The sequence below is a fragment of the Monoraphidium neglectum genome (genome assembly GCF_000611645.1).
Source record: "Monoraphidium neglectum strain SAG 48.87 unplaced genomic scaffold scaffold00411, whole genome shotgun sequence".
Lineage (NCBI taxonomy): Eukaryota > Viridiplantae > Chlorophyta > Chlorophyceae > Sphaeropleales > Selenastraceae > Monoraphidium > Monoraphidium neglectum.
In genome coordinates, this window is record NW_014013217.1 from 1 (window position 1) to 23938 (window position 23938).

A 23938-nucleotide genomic window follows, 5' to 3' on the forward strand; every position below is an offset into this window, starting at 1 on the left:
GGGGGGCAGGACGGGAAGAGAGAGAGAGAGAGAGAGAAGAGAGAGAGAGAGAGAGAGAGAGAGAGAGAGAGAGAGAGCGTGCGTGCGTGTGTGTGTGCGTGTGTGCGTGCGTGCGTGCGTGTGTGTGTGTGTGTGTGTGTGTGTGTGTGTGTGTTGAGGAAGGACGCAAGCGACACCGCCAGGTGGCGCAGGGGCACGCAACACCTGGCGCGCATCTGGGGCCGCTGCCTCGATGGCTCGAGCACCCCCACACCTTGCCCTCCACGAGCCCCGTGAGTGGCAGGTAGTCAAACAGGTCCGTGAACTGCCGCCACACGTCAGGGTTGCCGTACTTGCGCAGGCACTCGTCATAGAACCCGTAGCTGGGGCAAGGGAGGGGAGCAGCGCGGGGGTGCAGGGCAGAGGTGAGGGGGCGCATAAGACCCTCAGGGCAGCCCCCACCATGGTGACCCAGGCTGTCGCAAGGCAGAGGGGCGTGCCAGAGGCGCTGCGGGCCCACCCCCTGGGAGCGGCTGCAGTGCGTGCGCTGCGCGCAGGTGCGTTCCGCTGACCCGCTCCCTAGGGCACAGCCTTCCACGTCCCACCACTGCCACTTGCACAAACACTCACACTTGTGTGATCTGGCGGCTCTCGTGGTTGCCCCGCAGGATGGTGATGCGGTCCCTGTAGCGGACCTGGGGGCGGCCAGGGGCCAGGACAGGTGCAGCTCGTAAATGTCAAGTCCGCAGGACACAGGCACATGGGCGGCCCAGCTTGCAATCTGGGGCTGCGCACAGCTGGTTGCGGCCCCCCTGCGACGGCTGGCAACTGCCAGCACGTCAACATCCAGCTTCAGCATCCAGCTGCTGGCCACGCCTCCCCAAAGCTTTCACCACGCTGATGAAGCCACAGCCGCAGCCGCAGTCACGCCCGCACTCAGCCCACCTTGAGGGCCACCAGCAGCGACGCCGTCTCAACAGAGTGGTATCTGGTACGTGCGGCCGCAGGAGCGGTGGGGGGGCAACAACGTAAGCACCTGCCGCATGCGCCTTTCGCGCGATGAATTGATGCGCTGCAGGCTGCACGTCCCTGGTGCAACATTCAACCATCAGCGCCGCTTTGCTGCGCCGCGCGGCCCCGCCGATGCGTAGAGAGTGGCCGCCAGCCGACACGCTGCGCGCCCCAGCTCCTCACGACGCGACGCACGACACCCCCCCCCCTCCCTCCCTCCGCGGCGGCAGGGCCAGGCTGGTCTGCTGGTGCCCACCCTCTGTCCACGTAGTCCCCCATGAAGAGGTAGTTTGTGTCGGGGCTGTTGCCGCCGATCTTGAAGAGCTCCAGCAGGTCTGAGAACTGACCGTGGATGTCGCCGCACACCGTCACGGGGCAGCGCACCGGCTGCACGTTGGCCTCCTGCGCGGCGGGTCGGCCGACGCGGGGATGGGGACCCCGCGAGGTGTCCGGCTGGCTGTGGGCGCAAGGGTAGGGCGGGGCTGCTGCGCCTCTGGCGAGGGATTCGGCACGCTGGCCGCGGCGGGCGTGGGCCGCGGAGGCGAAATGGGGGCCAGCGTCGCACCTGCATCAGGATCTCCTTGGCCTTGGCGCAGAGCGATCTGACCTGGTCCTCGCTCAGGGGGCGGCATTGCATCAGTTGCGCGATCTGCGCATCCAGGTCCTGTTGGGGCAGCGGAGGTGGGGCGAGCGCGCGTGCGAGCAAGCGCGCGCGATCAGCGGGCCGGCAGCGGCGGCCCGAGCGCGCGCGTCAGCTGCCCTAGACTCAGTGTTGCGATCATCAACTGCATTGCCATGGCTCGCCTTGTATGGGTTCTCCGCCATTGAACCTGGCTCCTTGTGAGCGCCTTCCGGTTCCCGGGGCCGTCCCTCTGCGGCCCCTCAACCGTGTATGCGCGTTTTTATGTCGACGCGAACAAGCACGTACTTTCGAACCCTAAACAGAGCTGGCCTTGCCCACAGCGGGGTGATCTGGGTAATGATGGGGGAAGCGCCGAAGATAGGACGTATCGCCAACAAAAAAGAGTCTTGATCGGATGAGGTTGAGACCTGCAACAGATGGCTCCACATTCATGTAGCGCGCCACTGTTAGTCGCGACACTGCTGCTGCATGTGTCGCGCTCCCGCAAGTAGGGAGGGCCCCCCTGCCGCAAGTACGGTACTGTAGCGCTCCACCACATGGCCATCGCTGCAATCGCGTATCATACTGCGGCCTTGTCAAAAGCTTGTCAACCGCCAATGCCCCGTCAATCGCCGCGACTAGGTCCCTGGTGAGGCTTGGACGAGAACCTCCTGCGGGCCATGTGAGAGGTTCTGAAGGCTCTTGCAGTGACCGTACGATCACGCCACAAGGTTGAGAGACTTGCATGCGTTTTCTCCTTGCCAGCTTTACAATTTCCAGCAAGAACTCTCGCCCCTGCCACGGGAGGTAAGCTATGCACATGGTGCTGACAAGACGCAGGCCGCCCTGACCACCTGACCAGCGGCACCAGGTCAGCAGCGGACGGGCGGGCTGCGGGTCGTGGTTGGACCATACAGGTAAAAGCACAGCAAAGGCTCCCGCACATGTTTCAGTGACGTTCGCCAGCCCATGTAGCCCCAGTGTCATGGACAGCAGCGGCGACACAACTCCTGTGGCCGACGCGGCAACCAGGCGCGCACGAGCACCGCCCAGGTTGCCGCCCAGGAGCACACGACCAGCCTCCTTGCCGCCTACCCTTCACTCCTGCGCCTCGGATCTCAAGCTTGCGACTGCTTCCGATGCGTGTGTGCTTCCCCTGCTGCTGCAGCTGCCGTGGGCCCCGGGGCCCCAGCCGCGGTCCACCACTCCGGCCCGCACACGTCATCAGACGTTGACAGGGGGGAGAGCATAGCGCTAGAGCCGTCAGACATGTCTCCGTCGCCACAGCCCTCGGGCCGCAGGGGCGGCCGGCAAGCGTCCGGGTGCAGGCTCAGGGCGAATGGGTGGACGTCCAGCTGGCGGGCGGCAGCCACAAGGGCGAGCAGGTGCTGCGCAGCCGGCGCCATCATGTCAGGCTGCTGCTGCTGCCGCTGCAGCGGCGGTGGCGGCGGCTGCTGCTGGTGCTCGTTTTGCTGCACCTGTTTGCTGCCCGAGGCACCATGCTGCCCCCGTCTGGCCTCCTCCTCCGCTCGCTGCGCACGCTGCTTCGGCGCTCGCCGCCGCCGCCGCATCGACGGCACCCCCGCGCTCGGCGGCGCCTGGAGCCACGGCGCCTGCAGCAGAAGAGCATCCCGCCCGTACCAGGCCCCCAGCGCCGCGCTGCTGCCCGCGAGTGTCTCCAGGCGCGACCCCAGCAGCCCGTCGTTGAGGCTTGAGCGCACCCACAGCTGCAGCCGCGCGGCATCGCCGGCGGCGCGCGCGGCCTTGGTGCGGGCGACGGCCTTGGCGCCCAGGGGCAGGCGGGACTGGCGGCGGCCGCGGGTCTCCAGGGCCAAGAGCACCTGGGGGCGGTGTGGCGGGGCGAACGCACAGGGGGGCCGGTGCGCATGCATTCACTGGCTACGCGCTTGCACCGTTTGCATGCATTGCAGATGGCATCCACAGGGAGGGGGGCTTGTACCCTGGCTTGTACCCTGGGAACCGCGGCCCATGTACCGCTGACACCTCACAAAGCACACTGTTCCCTATGCCTGCTTACGCCCCGAAGGCCCCGCCCACTCATGGCCATGCGGACCCACCACGTACGGCCGGTGCCTCAGCGGCGCGCCGAACCAGCCGTCACGCTGTCCTGGCGAGCGGCGCAGGCCATGGGCAACAACGTCGGCTATCGATCCCACCAGAGCGGCGGCAAAAGGGCTCCCATCCCCGAGAGGGCCCCTGCCGCTGACCGCCGCTGCCTCTGCGGCTGCGGCCGCGTCGATCGCAGCCGCCGCAGCCCTCGCCGCCACCTCGCAGGCGCTCTGCGCCGGGCACTGCTGCGCCTCTCCCGGAGCCGCCGCGGCGCCGGTGGCGTCTGGCCCTGAGCCCATGGTCTGCACAGGCGGCGGGGCAGGCGGCGTCCCATTGACTCCGCCAAGGCCGCCTCTGCCACCTTCAGAGGCGCCTGTGCTGGAAGGGCCCGAGCGGGACATTGCACCCAGTAGACCGGAGGGGCTCAGAAGCCATGCGCTGCCGCCGCCGCCGCTGCCGCTGCCGCGGGCGCTGGAGCCCGGGCCCGGCTCCGCCCCAGCGCCCTCGCTGGCTCGGCTGCCGAAGAACCCAAAGCCGGCCCTCACCGCCGCCAGCGGCTGCGCGAGCGCCGCCCCGATCGTATCCTCCAGCTCCTGCCGGCCCGCGGCCGCGGACGCCCTCAGGCTGCTCAGCACCGCCATTGGTGACGGCACGCCCCCAGGGCCGGCTCCCGAACGTGGGGCTGCAGAGTCCCCGGCTGCAGGCGCGTCAGCGCCGGCCGCGGAGAGCGCAGCGCTCACAAAGGCACCCGGCAGCGCGAGGACAGATGCGACCCGGGCGGCGGCCGCCGCAGCAAAGCGCGCCCCCTTGGCGCGGCGGCGCTCTCGGGGCTCTCGGACCGTCAGCTGCAGCTCTACCACCTTCCCGTCAGCTTCATCCAGGTGCCTGGTGGCTTCTGCCCCGGGACTGCTTGGCGGCCCTGCCGCAGGGCCCTGCTGCCTACCCCCCACCTCCAAAATCACCACAGACACGCCGCCGGCACGCGCCGCAGCGCGGTCCTGCGCCCGCTGCTGCCGCCCAAGCCGCTGCCCGCGCAACCCTCTGTCGCGGCTGCGGCGGCTGCCCCTGCTGCCGCCGCCGCTGCTGCCGCTTCGACGGAGGCTGCGCGGGTGGTCGCACGCGCCGCCACCGCCAGCGCCCGAACGACCCATTGGCAGGCCGCTCGCCCTGCGCCCGCGGCCGCAAGGCCCAGCATGCGGCCCTTGCTGCTCGCCGCCCTCCTGGGCGCCGGCAGTGCAGGAGGCGCCGCTCATGGGGCCCGCCGCGCCCTGGTTCGGGCTGCCTGTCCTCACGCCGAGCTGTTGGCGTGGCGACACGCAAGCCCCACCGTTTGTGTTACTGTGATGCGCCGATGCGCCGGCGGGGTACCCGCTCATCGGCTCGACGCCCTCAGCCCTGGGCACCTGCTGGTGTGGCTCTCCACCTTGCTGCTGCTGCTGCTGCTGCTGCTGCTGCTGCTGCCGCTGCCTGATGCGCTCGTATGGTGATACAACCCGACCCTGCAGTGCATTGGTGAAACACGGCAACGGTGACCACGGGCGTCATCGTCCCAGCACAGTAGCAACTGGAACTGTAGCACAGCAGTCCATCAAGCATGTGCATCCACCAGTCACAACCCCCAGGGCCGGGCTCCACAAGACCTGGCCCTGCATGCAGGGCAGCGTATGCCCACCTGCAGCTGCTCTGACAGGAGCTCCACCTCTGCCGAAATCACGGGGTCCCGCAGGGCGGCCGTTCGACCGTAGGCCGAAATCAGATGTGGCTGCTTCCTAAGAGCAGCCACGAACGGCCCCAGGGCGCCGTCGGCTGCCGCCTGGAGCGCCCACACCGCCGCCGGACCACGGGCACAAGTTGAGGGTGCGCCTGCGTTTGGCAACGCATTTGCAGCCGCCAGGGCACGCTCGAGGGTGGGGCCGAGCCCTGCAGGGCAGGCTGCGGCAGTGGCGCGAATTACCCGCCACGTGTCGCCCATCGGAACAGCGCGGTTGCCCTGTAGCCCATCCTGCAGGGTTTGGAAACAATGCGGAAGCAGCACAATCCGCCGTAGATTGCCAGGAGGCCAGCCTGGCGTGCCGACGCATCTGACAAAAGCGAAAGGTGGGGCCCACTTGGTGTGCAGCAGCTGGTATCATGGTAAGTGACCTGATGATGGACGTGGCGCACCTGCAGCACTGCAAGGATCAGTGCAGAGACCAAATCTTCGTCCAAGGCATCACATTCTTCAACAGCACGTCTCAAACGCTCCAAGGCCATCGCATCCTTTCAGGCTCGACCTCCTAGATCTGCGCTGGCATGAGGCATCGAGTACCGGGGATCAGGGTCCACGATGCATCATCAGAACGCACGGATCGTCGGATAAGCAACACTGCACGCAGTCCCTAGCTGCTATGTTGGCGTCACCAGCGACTAATGTCACTCTCATTGCAATGAACCACTGGCCGACAGTGGTTCATTGCCCTTCAACTCCGTCCCACCGCACGCTCAAGCTTTTGCTCACGCTCATCCACGCACAAACACAAAGCGCGCTCACACGCACGCACACACGCGCGCACACACACACGCGGACACGCACGCACGCACGCGCACACAAACACACACACACACACACACACACACACACACACACACACACACACACACACACACACACACACACACACACAGTAGCAGCAGCAGTGACAAGCCATGTACAAGGTCGTGATCACACGAGCCCATACACAAAGCTAGAGTTACATCGTTACGACCGAAGTCGCGATCAGGGACCAGGGTAGGAGGAAAACATGTGGGTTTTCAAGGCTCCTAGTCTGAAAAACGGCGGCGCCACCACGCACGCGCAAGGTGGTTGAGCCGGGCTTTGCCTGGAAAAAGGGTATCTCCACGCATGTCCGGTAGCCGCGCCCGCTGGGGCGGCGGCAACGTGGACGGCAGCTGGAAAATGGCGGCGTGGGGACCAAACAGCTGGAAAATGCAAGTGCTCGCCCGGGAGTGCAGATCCGCGCCATCTGCATCCGGTGTCTGATGTACGTCGAGTGCAGTCGGGCAGAGTGACCGTGATGGCGGGGATGAAGGGTACAAAAGTTTCGAAAAAAGCGCACAGCCCCAGATTCTGGCAAAGCAGATGAGGAGGGAACGCACTCAAGTGCGCGCCGGGGGCGAGACCCTGGTCGGGGGCGCGGCAGCCAGGTCACATGCTTGTCTGCGTAGGAGTGTGAGCGCACGTGCTGGCCATGTCCTGCCTGCCTGCGTGCCTGACTGCTCGTGTCCTGTTGACCCGTCCTGTCTACGATCAGGGCGCGGGCAGGTGCGCCGTGCTGCGCCGCTGCCATCACGCGTTGTATGCGCCGCAGGCGTGCGCAGCAGACCGCGCACGCCCCGGGAGCCGTCGTTTGTTTGTCATGGCCGCTAACCTTGGTGGGGCCACTGCGGCTAGCCTGTGGGGCGCCACCCGTGCGGGCGGCGCAGGGTCAGTGGGACCAGGATGCGACAGAGGTGCGCAGGCCGTCGCTGGCTGACTTGTAGGCGCCCAGCAGCAGCATGGCTGCAACCATCACGGGGGCCTGCTCGCATGCAAGCATTCAAGGAGTGGCAGTGGCTGAGGTAGAACGCGGGCGTGGCATCGGCTCAAGGGACTCGACACAGGCACAAGGACATGCATGCCGCGGCAGCTGACTCAGCGCTTGGGAGGCGCGGCGCCAGAGCTCGACCGGCCGCGAAGTTGTGCGCTGCGCCGCTGACTCGATGCGCACGACCCGCTCACCGAGGCTACAGTGACCAGCCCAAAGCTCAGGGACCACACAAAGTCCTTGTAGGTGCGGGTAGCCACCCGCATCAGCGCACGCGGCTGGCCCTGGCTGGCGCCGGCCCCCCTGCTGACGGTGCGACTGTGGGCGTCCATGACTGGCCTGTCGACGGCGGCAGCAGCGGGCAGCGAAGTGGGGATGTATGTTTCCAGATCATAAAACAGTGATGGCAACAACCCCGGCTGTGCCATCTCCAGGGCACGTGATGTTTTCGGTCGCGTGCCGCCGCCGCAGTGCAGTGCGGCGAGCTCACTAGACCACACAACCCGTGCTCATCTGGCAATGCCAAGAACGTATGGCAATCACCTGAAGGGATCGACGGGCTCTCTGTTGCACGCACGAAGCAGGCGCTCGCAGTTGTGAAGTATGGCTGGCACAGTCAGCGGGCTTGCGGTCGACAGCGCACTACAGCATATATTGAGCTAACGTTCCAGCACAATAAACTGGATCCGCCGGCTTGAACGCAGTTTTGGTCTGCCCTTGCCCGCGTGTGGATTGCCTCGTCCGCTGCTGCCCAACCTACCGGTATAGCAAGCGCCCGCAATTCGCGATCTAAGAGTCCGATTCTCGCGCGTCTGGCCATGTATGGTGCGCCGCTTGCACATTGATATCATATGCCCCTGTGGCATGTGCTGCTGCTCGCCAGTCGCCCGAGGTCAACATGCCAGCCGACGGCAGGCGGGCTGACCCCTTGTCATTGCCCCATGCAATGGTGCCGAACCTCAGACGGCAACGGGCTGCCACCACAAGCTGCTTCCAACACGAAGAGCAGCAGAACTTCAGACCTATTACCTTCCCACTGCCTGCTGAATGCAAGGCGCGCCGGCCGCCTGAAAAAACGAGGACAACAAACGCACGCGACGTGAGGAGCGAGCCAGGGGCCGGGCAGCGACAGACAGCCGCACCACCGGCTACGTTGGGTGCAAAAAGGGCTCGGTAGTTGGGCCTAGTGTAATAGTGAGGAATGATGGTGTACATTGCGCATCCGCATGCCCATCAACGCCAGGACTCGCTAGCCGCAAGGTGGGGGCTCCACAATGCGGAGAGCCGCGCCGCAGACGGGCAAAGCAGCTGTTGCACAACAGATTCAGCGACAAAAAGAACGGCATACATGTTTGGGCATTTGTGGCCCGTCCCCCAAAAAACACGAGTACCGTCAGCGGCAAAATCGGGCGGAAGGCGGCAGCACCCGGTGGCGGACGCCAGACGGAGCCGCCGCCGCCATGGGCAGGCGGCGCCCTCATCAAATGTGAACATCACGTGACACAGCAGCAAGGGCTGAAAGTATTCAGGGAAGAAGGCGGTCCATCGCGCCGGCGTAGCAACACACCTTGGCCAGTCACAGACTGCGACCGAACACGCGTGGCGCGCCTGCCTTTTTCAGTCAATCGCTTCACAAAGGCTGCATTCTGGACGGCTGCGAGTGTGAAGGGTAGGTTCGTACATTGACCAGCAACTGCTGACACTTAACGGCTGCAGGATAGCAGGCGCCGTCGACCATATCAAGCGTCCACATGCTGCGCCTGCGATCGCCAAGGCCGACCATGTCAGCACAGCTGCCCCGGACGCGAGGCCACCCTGAAGAGGCACATGAGCACGGCGCTGCGGCGCGCCAAGCACCGCCGCCTCTCCACCATCAGAAAAGGCCCAGGCCAGGGCTGTCAAGCGGAGTGCATGAGCGCGTCCACGCGTCCAGCGCTGCCCAGGGCCGCGGCGATCTTCTTGAGCAGCATCATGGCTATGGCCACGCTCAGCAGCACCGCGAGCAGTGTCAGGCCCCGATCACCAGCCGCGGCCTGCTGCTGCTGCTGCAGCGCCAGCAGCTGGGCACGAGCGGCCGCCGGTGACGCCTGCGGCGGCGCGCGGCCAAAGGATTGGCCACGAGTGGCCGGCGCGGATGCCGCCGCCGCAGCACCTTGGCCGGGGCGCCGCCGCTGCGCCGCGGTGGCGCGCTGCTGCTGGTCAGAGCCCGCGGCCTCGTCCTGCGCACTTGCGCTGTCCGCCTCGTCTGTGTACAGTGCCTTATCCTTCACAACCGCCGCCGTGGGCGCCAACGCTCCCTGGTCCATAACACCGCCTGACCGCTGCGCTGGCGCGTCGGGCACCGCGCCATCGCTTGACCCGCGGCTCCTGCCCGCCTCGCCGCTGCCGCCTGCCTCGCCGCTCCCACCCGCCTCGCCGCTGCTGCCGCTGCCGTGCGCCGCCTCGACCTCGGCCCTCATGCGGCGCAGGGCCGCCTGCGGGGCCTCCCGCTCAGACCCGCTTCTGGCGGCGGCTGCGGCGCGAGATCTGTCGTCCAGCGTCAGCATGCGGCCGTGCAGGTCGTCCACCACGCGCTGCCGCGCCGCAGAGCCCACCCTGGGCGCTTGCTGCCGCGACTTTACCGCCAGCTGCTGCCGCTCCTCCTTGGTGTAGTCCTGCATGGAGGGTGGGGAGGGTTGGAAGGGGGCGGAGCGGCCGGGACTTGGTGTTGAAAAACTCCTGGATTCAAGGGCGAGTAGAGCTTTGTACTCGTGTGCGCTGTACAACAACTCTGCGCCTAGGTGATGCGGAGAAGAATCCAGGCTGATTGCATCAGTGGGCTGCCCAGCTCCCACACAGCCGCCTCGCATGATGCGTGCGAGTCGACCGAAACGCCCATGCAGCCGTCGGCAGGTGCACAGGCACTCGCGCGTGCGGCGCCCCGCACTCCAGTTGTCTGCGACGCGCACCAGCGATCCCAGGGCGCCCGCGCCGGGCGACGGCATGAACGCGATGAGCGCGGTCAGAGCAGTCCGCACGCTCCACGAAGGCTGCCAGTGCTCCGGGTGGTGGCTCGATATGGAAAGGCAGATCTTCACGTTGGTCTGGAAGCGCCCGCTAGGCGTGAGCATCATGAAGCTCGGCGGCTTGAAGGGGTAGTCAGCCGGCAGCAAGATGCGCCCGTGGTATATGCCTCCCTGGCAATGGTTGTTGGACAGTGGACGAATGTGAAGGTGTGCAGCGTCGCGTCGTATGGGATGGTTTTGAGAGCAGCGCCAGCGCTTCAGCCAACCGTCCATCCATGTCCCCCTGCGGCGCTTCCTGGTGACCCATGCGGGACACGGCGTGCTCATCGGCGCCGCATGACTGCAGTGCAGGCATCGCAGAAGCCAGAGGTGGAGCATGACAACATTCCTGCGTCGCACGCATAGACGTTCCCTTGGGGACACCCTGCCCTGCTGCAGTGCAGCGAGGCGGCGCCTGTAACGCAGCACACCTCGAACTCAGTGTCTGGGGGACCCCTGACAACAAACGCAAACTCAAATAGGTCGTCCTGCGGGTTCGGCGAGTGGCAAGGGGCAGTAGGCTGTGGGCACTGAAGAAGCCGGGAGGTGTGATCGAGTTGGGTCCAGCATCGACCACCGGCCTGAGCGCTCCCTGGACCCCGCGCAGCTCGCCAGACTGTTGAAAGCCCACCTCCATAGCTTCTGCAATGAAGTCTGTGGAGTCCTCCTGCTGCAGCTCGCGGATTTCCTGCGTGGAACCAAGGTCGCACCCGAGACGTGGCCGTGAGCCCTCGCGGTGAGCAGGAGGCCGAGCAAGTCTATGATCGGGTACTTGCCTGCATGATTCGCCTCACTCCCGGGTTCTTCGCGTTCCAGCGGGCAGCCATCTTGCTGGAGCGTTTGAGCGCGACGATTCTAGCTCAGGCTTACTTTCACAATCATAAACAGTTTATTTTTGAATTTCCTCCTAGCCGCACGAACGCATGTGTGGTTGCTTGAGGCGGAAGGAAGGACGGGTGTTGGTGTGCCGGTGTGTGCTGTGGCGGGTGTGACTGCAGCTTGTGTGTCGCCTTGGCCTTGCGGTATTCCGCGCTTTGCTCTGCAAACATGATCCTTGACCTATTGCGTACGCTCAGTGCAGTCAGCTGGTGCTCTTGTGACACTTGTTCCAGGCAAGGTGAACAAGGTGGTTCATGACCTGCACCTCAACCGCCCAGTGATGCGTGGCCAGCACTGCACACGCTCAGCGGTTGTTGCTGCTGTCCTTCAAGGCACATTACTACACATCAGAGCAGGCCTAAAGAGTGTCAGCACATGCAAAGATAGAACCTGAGACACGTGGGACTGGGAGTCAGCAGATTCAGCTTACAGCACAAGCAGCCCACTTCAGTCGAACAGGCAGACATGATGATACGTGAAAACTTACCAATCAACGTAACACTGGTACCACGCAAGCTTTCAAGCAGCAACCCATTGAGATCAGATCTCAATCACATGCATGGGGTTGCCGACAAGCCAGCCTGCGCCCCAGTCAAACCGGGCAGAGGCACGCGGGAGCGCGACGCCGCAGCCAGCCGCCGCCGGCGCCGGCGCCGGCGCGCGCGCTGCTGCTGACGCTGTCGTCAATCTGCCTGAGCAGGCTCTGATGGCCGCCCCTGCGAGCAGCCTCACAGCAGGCCCGGGCGTCCCAGGGGCAACCCTGTTGCCGCGCCCATTGCAGCACCTCCAAGTGACCACCAAAGGCGGCCGCGACGCATGTGAATCTGTCCCAGGGGCAGCCTGCGTCCCGTGCCCAGCGCAGCACCTCCAGGTGGCCGGCCAGTGCCGCCACTGCGCACGTGCGCGTGCCCCAGGGGCACCCCGCGCTGCGCGCCCACTGCAGCGCGTCAACACAGCCGCTGCCCGCCGCCGCCTCACACGTGCGCTCGTCCCAGGGGCAGCCGGCGTTGCGGGCCCAGCGCAGCACGTCTGTGCGGCCGCCACGCGCCGCTGCTGCGCACATGCGCTTTCCCCAGGGACAGCCTTCCCCCCGCGCCCACTGAAGCACACCCAGGTGTCCGCCGGCAGCTGCGGCCTCGCACGCCCATTCATCCCAGGGGCAGCCCTCGGTCCTGGCCCACTGCAGCACACGCAGGTGACCACCGCCCGCCGCCGCAGCGCAAGTCCACTCGTTCCACCGGCACCCGGCACCCCGCGCCCACTTCAGAACACTCAGGTGTCCGCCAGCTGCGGCACGCTCACACGTCACCGCGTCCCATGGGCAGCCGGCCGCCCGCAACCACTGCAGCAGCCCCAGGTGTCCCCCGCCGGCCGCCGCCGCGCACGTCGCTTCGTCCCAGGGGCAGCCTGCGGCGCGGAGCCGCTGCAGCGCGCGGACGCTGCCGCCCGCCGCCGCCGCCTCGCACAGACGCCGCTCCCAGCGCTCCCCGCCCGCTGCGCGCGCCCACGGCTGTAGCCAGGTGTCGCCATGCGCCGCGGCGCGGCTGGCGGCTGCCAGGCGCTGCCGGTCTGTCAGCCGCGGCCAGGCCTCGCGCACAAACCAGGGCGGCAGCGAGAATGCAGAGGGCTTTCGCCCCTCGGAGCGCCACACAGACCCACCAACTGCGCAGCCAGGTGCACTTGACAAACGCGGCTGCCCACTGGGCCCTGAGGCGTTCCGCACCACGTCGCACGCCTGCATTAGGGCTGCCCGCCGCGGCGCTGCCCAGACCCGCCAAGTGCGGCTGAGGGCGCCAATGGTGACGGCCTGCTCGCCGGGCGGCAGCCTCTCAAAGACTGCGGCCAGCACGTCGTCTGGGCAGGTGATGGGGATTTCAAAGGGGCTGGCGGTTGGCAGCCGGAAGCGCCGCCGCATGTGCATGGACCGAAGCATGCGGGATGCTGTGGCACGCGCCGCGGGAACTGCTTGCCGCTGCAGCGGCCGCAGCCTCTGCTGCTGCTGCGCGCTGTCTGCGTACTGCGAGCGGGGTTCTTGCCGGCCTGTGTTCATCACAGTGCAGGTTGGAGTGGGGTGAATAGGCCAAATCTTGGGCCACAGGGATGCCAAAAGATGTATGCTTGCCAAGTTCATGGCACTAGATGGCCCGCCCAATGGTGGTGACATGGCGGTGCCCCAGGCCCAGCATGGGGTGAAGCCACGACCCATGTGCTGCTCAATGCGCCTCAAGCAGGTGACCACTCCGAACCCTGGTCCTGCCCACGACCAGACCTGCCTGTACGGCGTGAATTCCTTCGAAGTTCTTTCAATGACCGATGTCACCGAGTCACTACAAGCACGCAGATCGACCAACGTGCGAACACACTCAGATTTTAGATGAGAGGCTTATTCTGAGCGTTGATAAGCACTTGATAACAGTAAAATACACTCGATTTGGTTGTGCGGTCTGAGACCAGCGAGTATTGCAGCTCACCACAGTACACCCTTGCTTGGTCAAATGTGTGAGATTGACCGCCAGCACGTATGACACATTCAATGTTGCCTTCTGCATTAGCTGACCGGGCGAGCCAGTCAAACCCCGCCTCTCGTTGCCTGCGTGTTCAACACTCCCTGCAAACTTCCCCCAAACACCCCCAATTCTCCTCCATCGCGTGCAGTACCACACTGCAGTTGCATCAGCGCTCATGCTCTCATAACCTCAATGGAACACTTCGTGTTGCATGAGCAAGATGTGCACACTCGCACACACATATACACTCAAACAGCCTGCACGCGGCTGTAAGTTGATTGATGAATATACCACTGATTGGCAAGCTGTACACAACAGTGATGACACAACCCAAAAGTTGGTGATAACGGCCCCCCTGCGAGAGTATCCACCGCCGTATCTTGGGACAGGCTGCGATGGGCCCGCCCTGCCGCACCGTCATGCAGACCTCTTCGTGCCACTGCCGCCGCCCTTGCGCCTTGCTGCCCCCTTCTTCCGGTGGTGGTGGCCCCGACTCAACTGCCCCGCACCCTGTAGTGGCGCGAGGCCCGCTCCGGGCCGCGGCAAGGCGGCGACGCACTGCATTGAGGGAGCATTCAGGCAGCCAGACGATAGGCGAGGGCTCCTGGCCAGGTGCACAGCATGCACCAAGAGTACACAAAATATTGCGACCGGTTCAGCACGCACTGACACAGGCACCCGCCGGCGCGCTTCCTACTCCCATCGCCTGCTGATGTGAACAGGCAACATATGCGTCCCCACATGCAACCCTGGGGAACCCACCGAGAGGTGCGGCTGATCCGGCAGCGGCAGCAGCGCGCGCGCCAGCGCCTCCACCCCCGCCGCCCCCGCCCCCAGCCCGAGCGCCGCCGCCGCCGCCGCGACCTCCGCCTCCGCCTCGGCAGCCGCACGCCGCCGCAGCGACCGCAGCGCACCGTCGGCCACGAGGAGGCGCTCCGCGGCGCCAAGGACGCGCGCGTCTGTGTACGCAGACGTGCTCGGCGGCTGGTGCTGCGAATCGACGCGCGTCAGCACCCTGCCCCCGCGGCCGCCTGCGGTGCCGCCGTCCCCGCCCTCCGTCTCGGGTTGGGGCGGCTTGAGCTGGGAAGCGCCCGTTAGGCCGGGGCCGTTGGTGCCGTCGGCGCCGCCGAGGCAGGCACGCCGTGCCTCCTGGCGGCGCATGATCTCCTCCTCCACCCGGGCCCTCGCGCGTGCGTAGTCGGCCATGCGGCGCGAGACGTCCGCCTCAAAGCCGCGCTGCGCCGCAAACGCCGCGCACATAAACTCGCGCCTGCGCGTGTCGTCGCCGCCCCGTCCCTGCACAGCCGCGCCGGCGGCGGAGCCGGGCGGCGGTGACGGTGGTCGCGCCCACGTGGCGAGCGCGGCGTCTGAGGCGTGATCGCCGCCCCTGGCGCCGGTCAGCAGCGCAATGCTCTCCATCAGCCCGGGCTCCGACGCCAGGAGGGGCGCCACCACCACCTTGCCACCATCACCACCGCCGCCGCCCCTGCCGCTGCCGGCGCCATAGAGCCGCCGCCCCTCGCGCTGGATTGCTGGCTGCCGGCCGATTGAGGGCTGGGGGACATGCAGGGGCGCCCGCCCCGCTGCCATGTATGCCTCGGCCGCCTCCTTGTGGCCGGCCTTCTCAGCGGCGCCGCCATCGTCCGCGCCTTCGTCATCGGTCCACTCGTCCTCGTCAGCATCGCTGCTGGCATCGCCGCTGGCGCTCCTCCTGCCATTGCTGCTGCGGCCGACTGCTGCAGCCCTGCGCTGCTGTGCTGCCGCTGTGTCAGTGCCACCGGCCGCCCGGCCATCACGTGCCCGCCTTGTCGGTGGCGTGGTGCCTGGCGCTCCTCGAATCTGTAGCCTCGGCGGTGGCTTGCCCCATCCCTTTGCGGCCGCGCTGCCGCCGCTGCCGCTGCTTTGGCCCCCAGCCCTCCGCCCCTCGCGCCCCTGCTGTCCACACGCGGCCGACACCGACAGCGAAGCGGCCATTGCGGCTGCCGCGTCCATGTCGGGGGGGAGCTCCCGTGGCCGCCGCGCGGTGAACCAGCGGTGCGCGGCTGCCAGCCGCGCGCGGCGCGACCCCGGGTCGGCCTCCGCAACGCACTGCCCGAGGACGCCGCGCAGCGCCGCATAGAACGCCCGCTGGCGCGGCGCAATCGCCGCCGCGGCCGGCGCGCCGCCGTTGTCCCGGCCCGGCGAGGCCGCGCTGCGGCCCTGCTCTGCGGCGACGGTCGCCGCTGCAGCGGACGCTGCGGCGGCCTCAAAGTCCGCGAGCGCCTGGCGCATTTCCCTGTAGCGGGCATTGTCGGCTGCGTCCTGCTGGTCTGCTGCCATGGCCTGGGGGACTCAGTAGCAGAATCTGTACAATCGGCTTCCGGTCATGGGTAAGGAGGCGACACCGGGCAGTGGAAGCGCTCAGCGGCATCCGCCGTACAGCAGAGCACTGTAGCAGCACATGCAGCAAGCAAAGCACAGCTGCAGCGCTTGCGGGGGCATCGACATCTCTGGACACGCCTTGCCACCATATCACATGCGCCTGATTTTCACACCTGCACAGTCATGTATAATCACAGTTCGTACTGTACACTCGCTCGCTGTTTTGAATTACATGTGCCGGCAAGCGCTATGCGAGATTGCACTGTACACCTAAATCACACAATTGTGCTTTATGATTGATCCGTATCATACGGTCAGGCTTCCAGGAGGGTCTGCGAGATGTCAAAGCAGAGTCAATGAGTCAAACTGTGCCGGAGGCCCTGGGCGCCTACCGCACCGTGCGGGCTGCAGTACCCCCTGCCCAAACTCTGAACCACTCATGCCTTGCAGTGGTTGAGTTTTGAAATTCCCTGTGGTAATTCACCTTTGCCACACTTGACGTTGTGGAGCAGCTGGCATCCATACCATGCTCAAGCCGCCGCGAAAGCCCCGCCGCCAACTCTGGGGCCCCCCTCGCCGATTCAGAGCCATACGCGTCAGCAGAGTATTTACAGGTATCAAAACTCTTTGAAACGTCTTGATGGTGCCCACAGGCAAGCCACCAAGGCAAGACGGCCGCAATTAGAAGGAGAACCCCTCCCACAACGGTGCTCCCATCCCACAACACACGGGCATCATCACAACATGAGGTTCAATGCACAGGCGCAAAGTTGTCAGATCGCCAGGCAAATGACCTGGGGAAAATGTTGATAAGCACTATGGAATCTGATCTGGTCCGTCCTGCACGACCCAGGGTGGATGCTAAGAAAACATCCCTATGCACAGCATGGTGGATGAGGTGTGGGCGTGATGGAGGGTTCGAAGAACTGCTTCTGCTGGGTGTTCAATATACAAAGCTCTGGTTTTATACAGGGGTGGCCTGTTTCTGGCGTCAATCTGACGCGTGCACATGGCGCAGCGCGCCGCTCGCTGGAGGCTTGCGCAAACCACCCCTCACACGCAACCCCGGACACACACAAACACAAGCAACAACAGAGTGTGCCGCCTCCGTGAGAGTGCGCGCGCGAGGCGGCAAACGGGATGCCGCTATCAGCCACCGGGAGCCGCACAGGCAGCAGCAGCTTGCAATGAGACACGCCCTTTTTGCACGAATCAACGCGCCGCGGGCACCCAAGTTGCCTGGGGCGGGTTCAGCGCTTATGCAACGGCGCCTGTCGTTCGTGGGACGCTTCGCCCATTCAGTGGCGCATCTGGACTCGATTCGTCGCGCCTTCGTTGTCCGCCACAGCCACAGCAGTAGTAAGCCGTCTGGCGACATGCAGTGGTGACGCCCCCTCGTCTTGGCCGCTCGTCCAGGGCAACAGTGCCGCCGCCGCCGCCGCACGTCTGAGTGCTGCGCCCACATTTGCAATCCTGACGGCGACGGCGCCGTGGATGCGGTGTGCGTCGCGCCGTGGCGGCTGGTGCTCTCCCTCCAAACCAGGTTCCTGTCCCCCTCAGTTTGCGAGTGCGCCGGCGGGGCCGGTGCTGAGCTCAGACATGGAGGATGACAGCGACTCCACACCCAGCACCGCGCCGCCGCCGCCGCCGCTCTTGCCCATGGAGATGGCCGCAATGGCGGCCGCCACCTGGGCATCCTCCGCCTGAGGGCGTGGGGTGGCGTGGTTGTGGTTGTGGTTGTGGTGATGAGGGTTTGGCAACGAGGGTTTGCAGGGCAGAGAAGCTTGGGGGACATGACATGTACCATTGCAATGCGTCACGCACAACAAGAGTTCAGGGGTTTGTGATGAAAGGGGGCGGCAGCCCATTGAACCATGCGTGCCAAGCGCTGCATGCCGGCACCCGCCGCCTGTGGGTGCGTGGCTCCCCCTCGACCTCGCTCCTAGCCTAAACTAGCAAACTTCCCCCATTTCCCCGTTTAAAACGCGCACATCAGCCGCATGAGCCCCCAGACGGGCTGCTCCCCTGCGCGCGACCCACCATCATGCGCGCCCTGTACTTTGCCAGGTCGAAAAGCGACCCCTTCAGGCAGCCCCCCATGCACTCCTCAATGTGCTCGAGCCGGAACCGCGCCTCCAGCCCGCCGACCGCCGCCCCGTCGCCGCCGCCGTCGACGATCACGTCGGCGTCGGCCGCGTCAGAGGCGGGCGTGGCGGCGGCCTTTGAGGGGTTGGGGCCGGCCTTGGCCTTCTCCACAAAGGCGACCTTCTTCTTGGTGACGGGGTCGATGAACGGGGACACAGCCTGGCGGGTGTTGGTGGACGAAGGCGTGGGAGCAGGCGGGCGTTTTGAGGGCAGCGGAGGACGGGAGGAGGGCGTTGCGTGTTGCGCTCTGAGGTGAGATTGCAGGTCAATCCTGCGGCATTTGGAGGATGGCAGAGGTCCGGGTGGCTGCCGGCTGCGGGTGGAAAGCAGCACGTCGCGGCTTCCGCAGAGAGCAAAGAAAGGGAGCAGCCCTGCCTGGCACAGCGAGGGAGGGCGGGGCACTCCGACCCCCAGCGGCCCCGCTCACCCTCCAGGTCAGGGAGAAGAGGCTGGGGGCGCAGTAGCACACGGCGCAGCCCAGGCGCTCAGGGTAGTGGTTCTGCTCGGCAGAGGGTCGGGCGCGGCGTGCACGCAGCGGCCGCGGTGAGCGAATTGTCCTTTGGCCTCCACGAGGGCGCAGCAGGTCGCAGGCACGCCGCTTGGGACCGCCGCACGGGCCCCGCCTCGCCTGCAGCTTTGCCCTGATCTGCTTCCTGCCTCCTCGCAAGCGCATGCTGCCACGTGGCGCCGCGGCCTGGCCCCCACCCCCAGCATGCAGCCCCGCCCGACTCCGTGGCCGCGGCGTCCCAATCCAGGGGTGTGGCCCCCACTGGCTCCTCTGCCCGGCTGGGGCTCACCTGCAGCACGTGCAGCACCTCCACGCTGGTGCGCACGCTGGGGGCGTTCCTCATGGAGTAGCCCACAAAGTCAATCAGCCACGTCATCTTGCCCACGCCTGGGGGCGCGGGGATGCGTGGAGGCAGGGGTCCGGGGTCAGGAGGGGGCGCATTTGCTATGAAGCACACACTTCGCGGGCTGCGTCCCTGCAGGACTCGTCTTCACGGGGCTGTCAGACACACAAAGCAAAGATGCCATCGAATTGCGGCTCGGCCGTGAGCGCGTCGATCCGCGCCAAAGCTGCGATGAAGAGACAGGAGAGGCCCGTGGTAACGGTCCGCAGCGCCCGTGTGTGTGGGGGGAGGGAAGGCGGGCTCGGGCGCGCGGGGGCACTCACGCTGCGCGTCTGCGAGCCGCGAGGCGTGCTCCAGGCAGTAGGTCAGAAACTGCACCTGGGCCTTCTCGTCCCCGGTGTTCTGGTTCCTGAGGAAACGTGCATGGTGGGTGCATGGCGGGTGCGTGGCAGGTGGAGTTGGGCCCTGGATTGGAAATGGAGGTGGGGCCAACGGCCGCCAGCAGCGCACAAGGCGTGTCCCGCAGCAGTGCAGCGGCAGGGTGCACCCATCGCAGCCGCTCAAACCACCGGGCTGCCCTGACGGCCAGTCACGCAGGCCGCCGCGCCCGCCCTCTCCCAGCCACCCTCTACGGAGCACCCGTCAAGCCACGACCGCCCTATTCACATGCAATCATCCTCCACAGCCCTCTGGCCACCCCTATCCTCCCCCCAGCTCTCCATGCACCCCCACACACTGACCTGGGTCTCATGGTGACGACGGGGCGGCCGTCCCTGTCAGGGTGCGGCGACACAAAGTTCTTGCCCGACCCCGCCTCCACCTCGACCTGGGCCCACGTGATAGCGTGGGGCTGCGTCTCGAGGCGCCTGGAGGGGTGAAATGAGGGGGTAATCGAGGGCTCTTTGTATGGCAAGGGTTGCCGGACTGCCAAAAGAGCGCCGACGCCGTAAACCCTGGTTGTCGCGGCACGCCCCTCTTCATCCGGGCGCATCATTTCCACCGCCCGCGCGCCGCGCCGCCCACCGGCCCTCACCACTGAAGCGTTGCCTGCAGCATCTTGGTGGCCTTGGGCAGGCTCCACTGCCTGCGGCCGCGTCGCGAGGGCAGGTCATTGCAGGGCGGGTGGGCGCCGTGCCAGGGCGTGTGGCTGACGCCGCCCTCCTGATCAGTTGCGTCGCGGCTGCTGTTTATGCTGCCGCCGCGGTGCGGCCACTACTCTGCAGCAGCCACTCGCAGGGGCGCAATAACAGGGTTGCCCTGCCCCTGCGGAGGTCCATCGGGGACCACGCGGTCGCCCAAAAGCAGGCACTTGGTGCTCGCGTGAGAAAAACCCCGGCTCGCCTGGCTCGGAGGTACCGAACGTAGCACCAATCATTGCAAAAGAGCTGGAGCTCGGGATGCTTCTGCGGAGGCAGCACGGGACGAGCCAGGGCAGCGTGGGCGGCTGCCGACGACAACAACTGCAAGACGCTTACCCAAGGATGACAACGAAAGCAGTGCTTGCGCGCGCGCCGCTTGACGCCGCTGTTTTGCCTTTGCGGCGACGCTGGTGGGCGTCGCGTCGGCTCCCATTTTGTAGCAGCATTCGCGCATTGTGTTTGCCGTGCTGGCCGCCCGTCCCGAGTGCTTGGACAAGCTTGACAAACTTTGGATCCACCGCGTCACTCACCTCCACCGTAGACGCCATAGCCTCCTTCAGCTGAAGCACAAGGTCTACTTCAGCGGGTGTGAGGGGCTCGAACAAGTCCAGGGATGCCGCCATTGCTGCTCACTACTTTCACTTGGACGGCAGCACGCAGCTCTACGTTGACACGCTAGATTTTTGGACACACTAAAACTTTCTTTGTAACAGGTAAGAATGCCTGCGGCCAGAGTGTTGTGGATACCGCGTGCTGCTCACGCAACTGCTGCACCCCCCTGCCCGAGGCGAGGGGGGCGAGCGTTCAAGAGTGTGCACCAGCGGCGGGGCGCGCGGGTTGTGCATGGTTATGTTCACACTCAACTGTGTTATGGGGGGGCGGGTGCTTGGTGCCTGTCAAGCCCTTGCAAACAGCCTGCCTTGCGATGACAGACCCCTCGTTGCACACTCACGCCCCCCACGCGCGGGCCTGTGGTGTGTGTGTGTGTGTGTGTGTGTGTGTGCGCGTGTGCGTGTGCGTGTGTGTGCGCGCGCGTGGGTGAGAGAGTGTGTCCGCACACACGAGTGCTTGTTTGGCGGATCCGGATGCTGGACATTCGTCAAGACTCGCAACCAGGTTGCCCACCTGCCGCCGCGCCGCACCCGCTGCCTCCTCGCCAGCCTTCTTTGCGGCGACCGCCCCGGCGTCGGCGTCGCACACCTGGGTCGGAGTAGGCGTGTCACGCACGGGGCCGGGGGGAGGGGGGGGGGATGGGAGACACGGGGCGCGCAGGGGCCAAGGCAAAGAGGGCCACAGCGGTTGGAGGGATGGGGCCCCCGCAGGGGGCGCAGCAAGGCCGGCGCTGCGCAGAGGAAGCGCGTGTGGCCGATCAAGCAGTACGCGAAAATGACGATACAAGCCGCCCTGGCCCAGGGCTCGGGGCACCACTATGGCACGTGGAGCGCGCCCACAGCGCGCTGCCGCTACTGCAGCAGCTCCCGCTCCTGTTGCTGGCTGTAGTCGTTGCGGGAGGGCCCCAGCTCCCATTCGTTGCCATTTGGCTTGCTTCAGGCGCAGCTCGCCGGCATCCTGCGCGAGCCAACGCCTCTTGACTTGCAGGCTCCGTCTCCGACCGCAGTTGGCCACTCACCGTCGCGCCGGGCCCCTCCACCGCCCCTCCTCAACGCCCTCGCCCACCTCATGTTTTCCCTTGGCCCATTCTCCTCCATCTGCACCCGCGGAAGCTTGACCTTGGCGTCTGCAGCACCGCGCTTGATTCTCTGGCCCATCCCAATTCACATGTTGCTCCTGCGGGCCTGGAGTGGTAAATGGCGCCCGGCCCCTTGTTGGTCATTGGACTGGTGCGCCAGTCTGCCGCGCTTCGACGAGCAGCTGCTCCAGGTCGTGGCAGCCACTAGGCTCTGCGTTGCTGGTGGCAGCGGAGCGAGGCAAAGTGCATGCCCGCCGTCTGCCCACACCTCCCACAGCTCGCTGATGGGCGCCATCCAGCGCGGCAAGGAGCCCCCAGGCAACGTCTAGGGCATCTGCCCCATCGCCTGCCTGGTCTGCCCCAGGACCCTCGAGCTGCGGCCGGTGCTCTGGGACGGGCTGTGGTCTTCCCGGAGCGTGCTTCTGGGCTACTTTGGCTTTGCCACCTGGCGGAACAGCTGCCCGCCCCGGGGTGTCATCAGGGTCAGCGCGGAAAACACGGCGCCTGCGGCAGCCCCCTCAGAGTCATAGGTGGATGGCTGCGGTGCTCTATGAAATGCCAAGCCACAGGTGTAGAGCAAACTGACAAGAGCAGCAACGCCCCCATCATCATCAACACCATGCTCTGCACTGAGAGGCGCCTGAGCCCGCTTGGCTTCCCCAGCCCCCTGTGCGCAAATCAGGTCAATTCATGCATGCACATTGTCATTACAGCTGTGGCTTGTCGCAACAAAACACAACTATACACAACTTGAACCAGATCGCTTGACTCGCACTGGAGCACCCCAACAATCGGCCCCTTGGATCGATACACGCAATTCTCTAAAAATTTCGAACGGGCTTCAAGGTTGTGTCCATACGCAGTCGCTGGCAGCAGGAGGGGGAGGCGCCCTGTTCAAATTGGAACCACCCGGCCATGAAGCCACAGAGAGTCAGAAGACATTCTTGAGAAGGCGAACGACGCCCGTACTACAGTTGCAGGCCTGCCGACCGCGCCCCCACGCTGCAGCGAGCGGTCCGGCAAAGCGGCAACAGACAGCACTCGCAACTGCACAGGCCGCGAACTACATTGCAGCTGAGAGGGCGCATGCGCCAGCACCATGCGTGAGCGCGACTTCGTCCCCATCTCGCATACGTTTCCTGCGCAAAAGCCGTTCATGGAGGAGAACGGGAAACGCAGGGCTGCAAGGCCGCCGGACGACCTGCGGGTGCGTACCTGGGCGGCCGCCGTCTGCCCGTGCGTATGTCAGGGAGCAATGTGGCAGCAGTTGAAGCTGGCTAGATGAGCAGTGTTGGGCGACGCTTGCAGTGAAAAGGGGCATGCACGTCGCCGAGCCATGGAGGAAGCCCCTGAGTCGCCTCACATCGCCCATGCAGGTGCACACACTCAAATCACAACAGCAGCAGCAGCCCGCGAAGCGAGCGTGCGGCGAAGGCACGGGCGTGGGAGTGCAAGGCTCCAAAGCAGCGGCCGCCGCCTCTGGCGATAGCCAGCTGGGCGGCGTGTTCCAGCAGCAGTCGAAGGATGGCATGGAGTGAGTTGCCAATCGCCAACATTGCATTGGCCCGCGCTCCGGGCTGCCCTGGTCTTGCAGGACCTCCTGCTGCGTGCCCTACTGCTGCGTGCCCTACTGTGCAACAAGCTTCTACTTGGGCTCAGTTCGCTGCCATCCCATCCCTCGTGCACCCGCCACACTGCAGGGTGCAGGCAGCGGCAGGCAGGCCGCTGACGGCGGCGCTGCAGGCGACCGACTTCAGCGCCTTCAACGCCATGGTCCGCAGCCAGCGCCAGCAGCACCAGGGGCAGCAGCAGCAGGGGCAGCAGCAGCAGGGGCAGAAGCAGCAGGAGCAACAGCGGCCGCCGCCTGGCGGGTCACAACGGCCGCCGCGGCAGCAGGTGCAGGTGACGACGTTTGACGTCATCACCAGCAACCGCGTGAATGGGGAGGAGCTGGACCCTGCGCTGCAGCTCGAGGGGGTGAGCGCGCTGCTGGGGCTCCCTTGGGTGGCAATATAGCCGCTCAATTGCTTCATGATCATGCCTTGGGTCGGCGCGCGCCATTGTGCTTTATCTTGGG

General features: G+C 65.8%; 6 protein-coding genes across 6 annotated transcripts; 1 reads left to right on the forward strand and 5 right to left on the reverse strand.

The window, feature by feature from the left end:
• Positions 1-609: 609 nt before the first annotated feature.
• MNEG_3310 (protein phosphatase 2 (formerly 2A), catalytic subunit) lies at positions 610-4323 on the reverse strand (the record flags this gene model as incomplete). The annotated part of the gene is made up of 7 exons (XM_014048206.1): positions 610-674; positions 925-967; positions 1247-1392; positions 1556-1654; positions 2833-3453; positions 3691-3984; positions 4228-4323. Coding segments are annotated over 7 exons (1364 nt in total), but the record flags the coding sequence as incomplete, so codon positions are not given.
• A 4820-nt stretch (positions 4324-9143) lies between these two features.
• MNEG_3311 (ubiquitin-conjugating enzyme E2 J1) lies at positions 9144-11116 on the reverse strand (the record flags this gene model as incomplete). The annotated part of the gene is made up of 5 exons (XM_014048207.1): positions 9144-9899; positions 10194-10421; positions 10721-10777; positions 10921-10977; positions 11084-11116. The coding sequence occupies 5 exons, from the start codon at positions 11114-11116 to the stop codon at positions 9144-9146; spliced, it is 1131 nt and encodes a 376-aa protein (XP_013903661.1).
• A 644-nt stretch (positions 11117-11760) lies between these two features.
• On the reverse strand, positions 11761-13218 carry MNEG_3312 (hypothetical protein; the record flags this gene model as incomplete). Its single annotated transcript, XM_014048208.1, has 1 exon — positions 11761-13218. The coding sequence occupies one exon, from the start codon at positions 13216-13218 to the stop codon at positions 11761-11763; it is 1458 nt and encodes a 485-aa protein (XP_013903662.1).
• An 874-nt stretch (positions 13219-14092) lies between these two features.
• MNEG_3313 (hypothetical protein) lies at positions 14093-15994 on the reverse strand (the record flags this gene model as incomplete). Its single annotated transcript, XM_014048209.1, has 2 exons — positions 14093-14233; positions 14438-15994. The coding sequence occupies 2 exons, from the start codon at positions 15992-15994 to the stop codon at positions 14093-14095; spliced, it is 1698 nt and encodes a 565-aa protein (XP_013903663.1).
• Positions 15995-17592: 1598 nt separating this feature from the next.
• MNEG_3314 (Uncharacterized protein) lies at positions 17593-20794 on the reverse strand (the record flags this gene model as incomplete). The annotated part of the gene is made up of 8 exons (XM_014048210.1): positions 17593-17739; positions 18077-18340; positions 18609-18680; positions 18979-19076; positions 19356-19441; positions 19773-19898; positions 20066-20193; positions 20702-20794. 8 exons carry the CDS (start codon positions 20792-20794, stop codon positions 17593-17595), a joined length of 1014 nt encoding a protein of 337 aa, XP_013903664.1.
• A 2223-nt stretch (positions 20795-23017) lies between these two features.
• Positions 23018-23877, forward strand: MNEG_3315 (hypothetical protein; the record flags this gene model as incomplete). Its single annotated transcript, XM_014048211.1, has 3 exons — positions 23018-23068; positions 23238-23395; positions 23562-23877. The coding sequence occupies 3 exons, from the start codon at positions 23018-23020 to the stop codon at positions 23875-23877; spliced, it is 525 nt and encodes a 174-aa protein (XP_013903665.1).
• Positions 23878-23938: the final 61 nt, after the last annotated feature.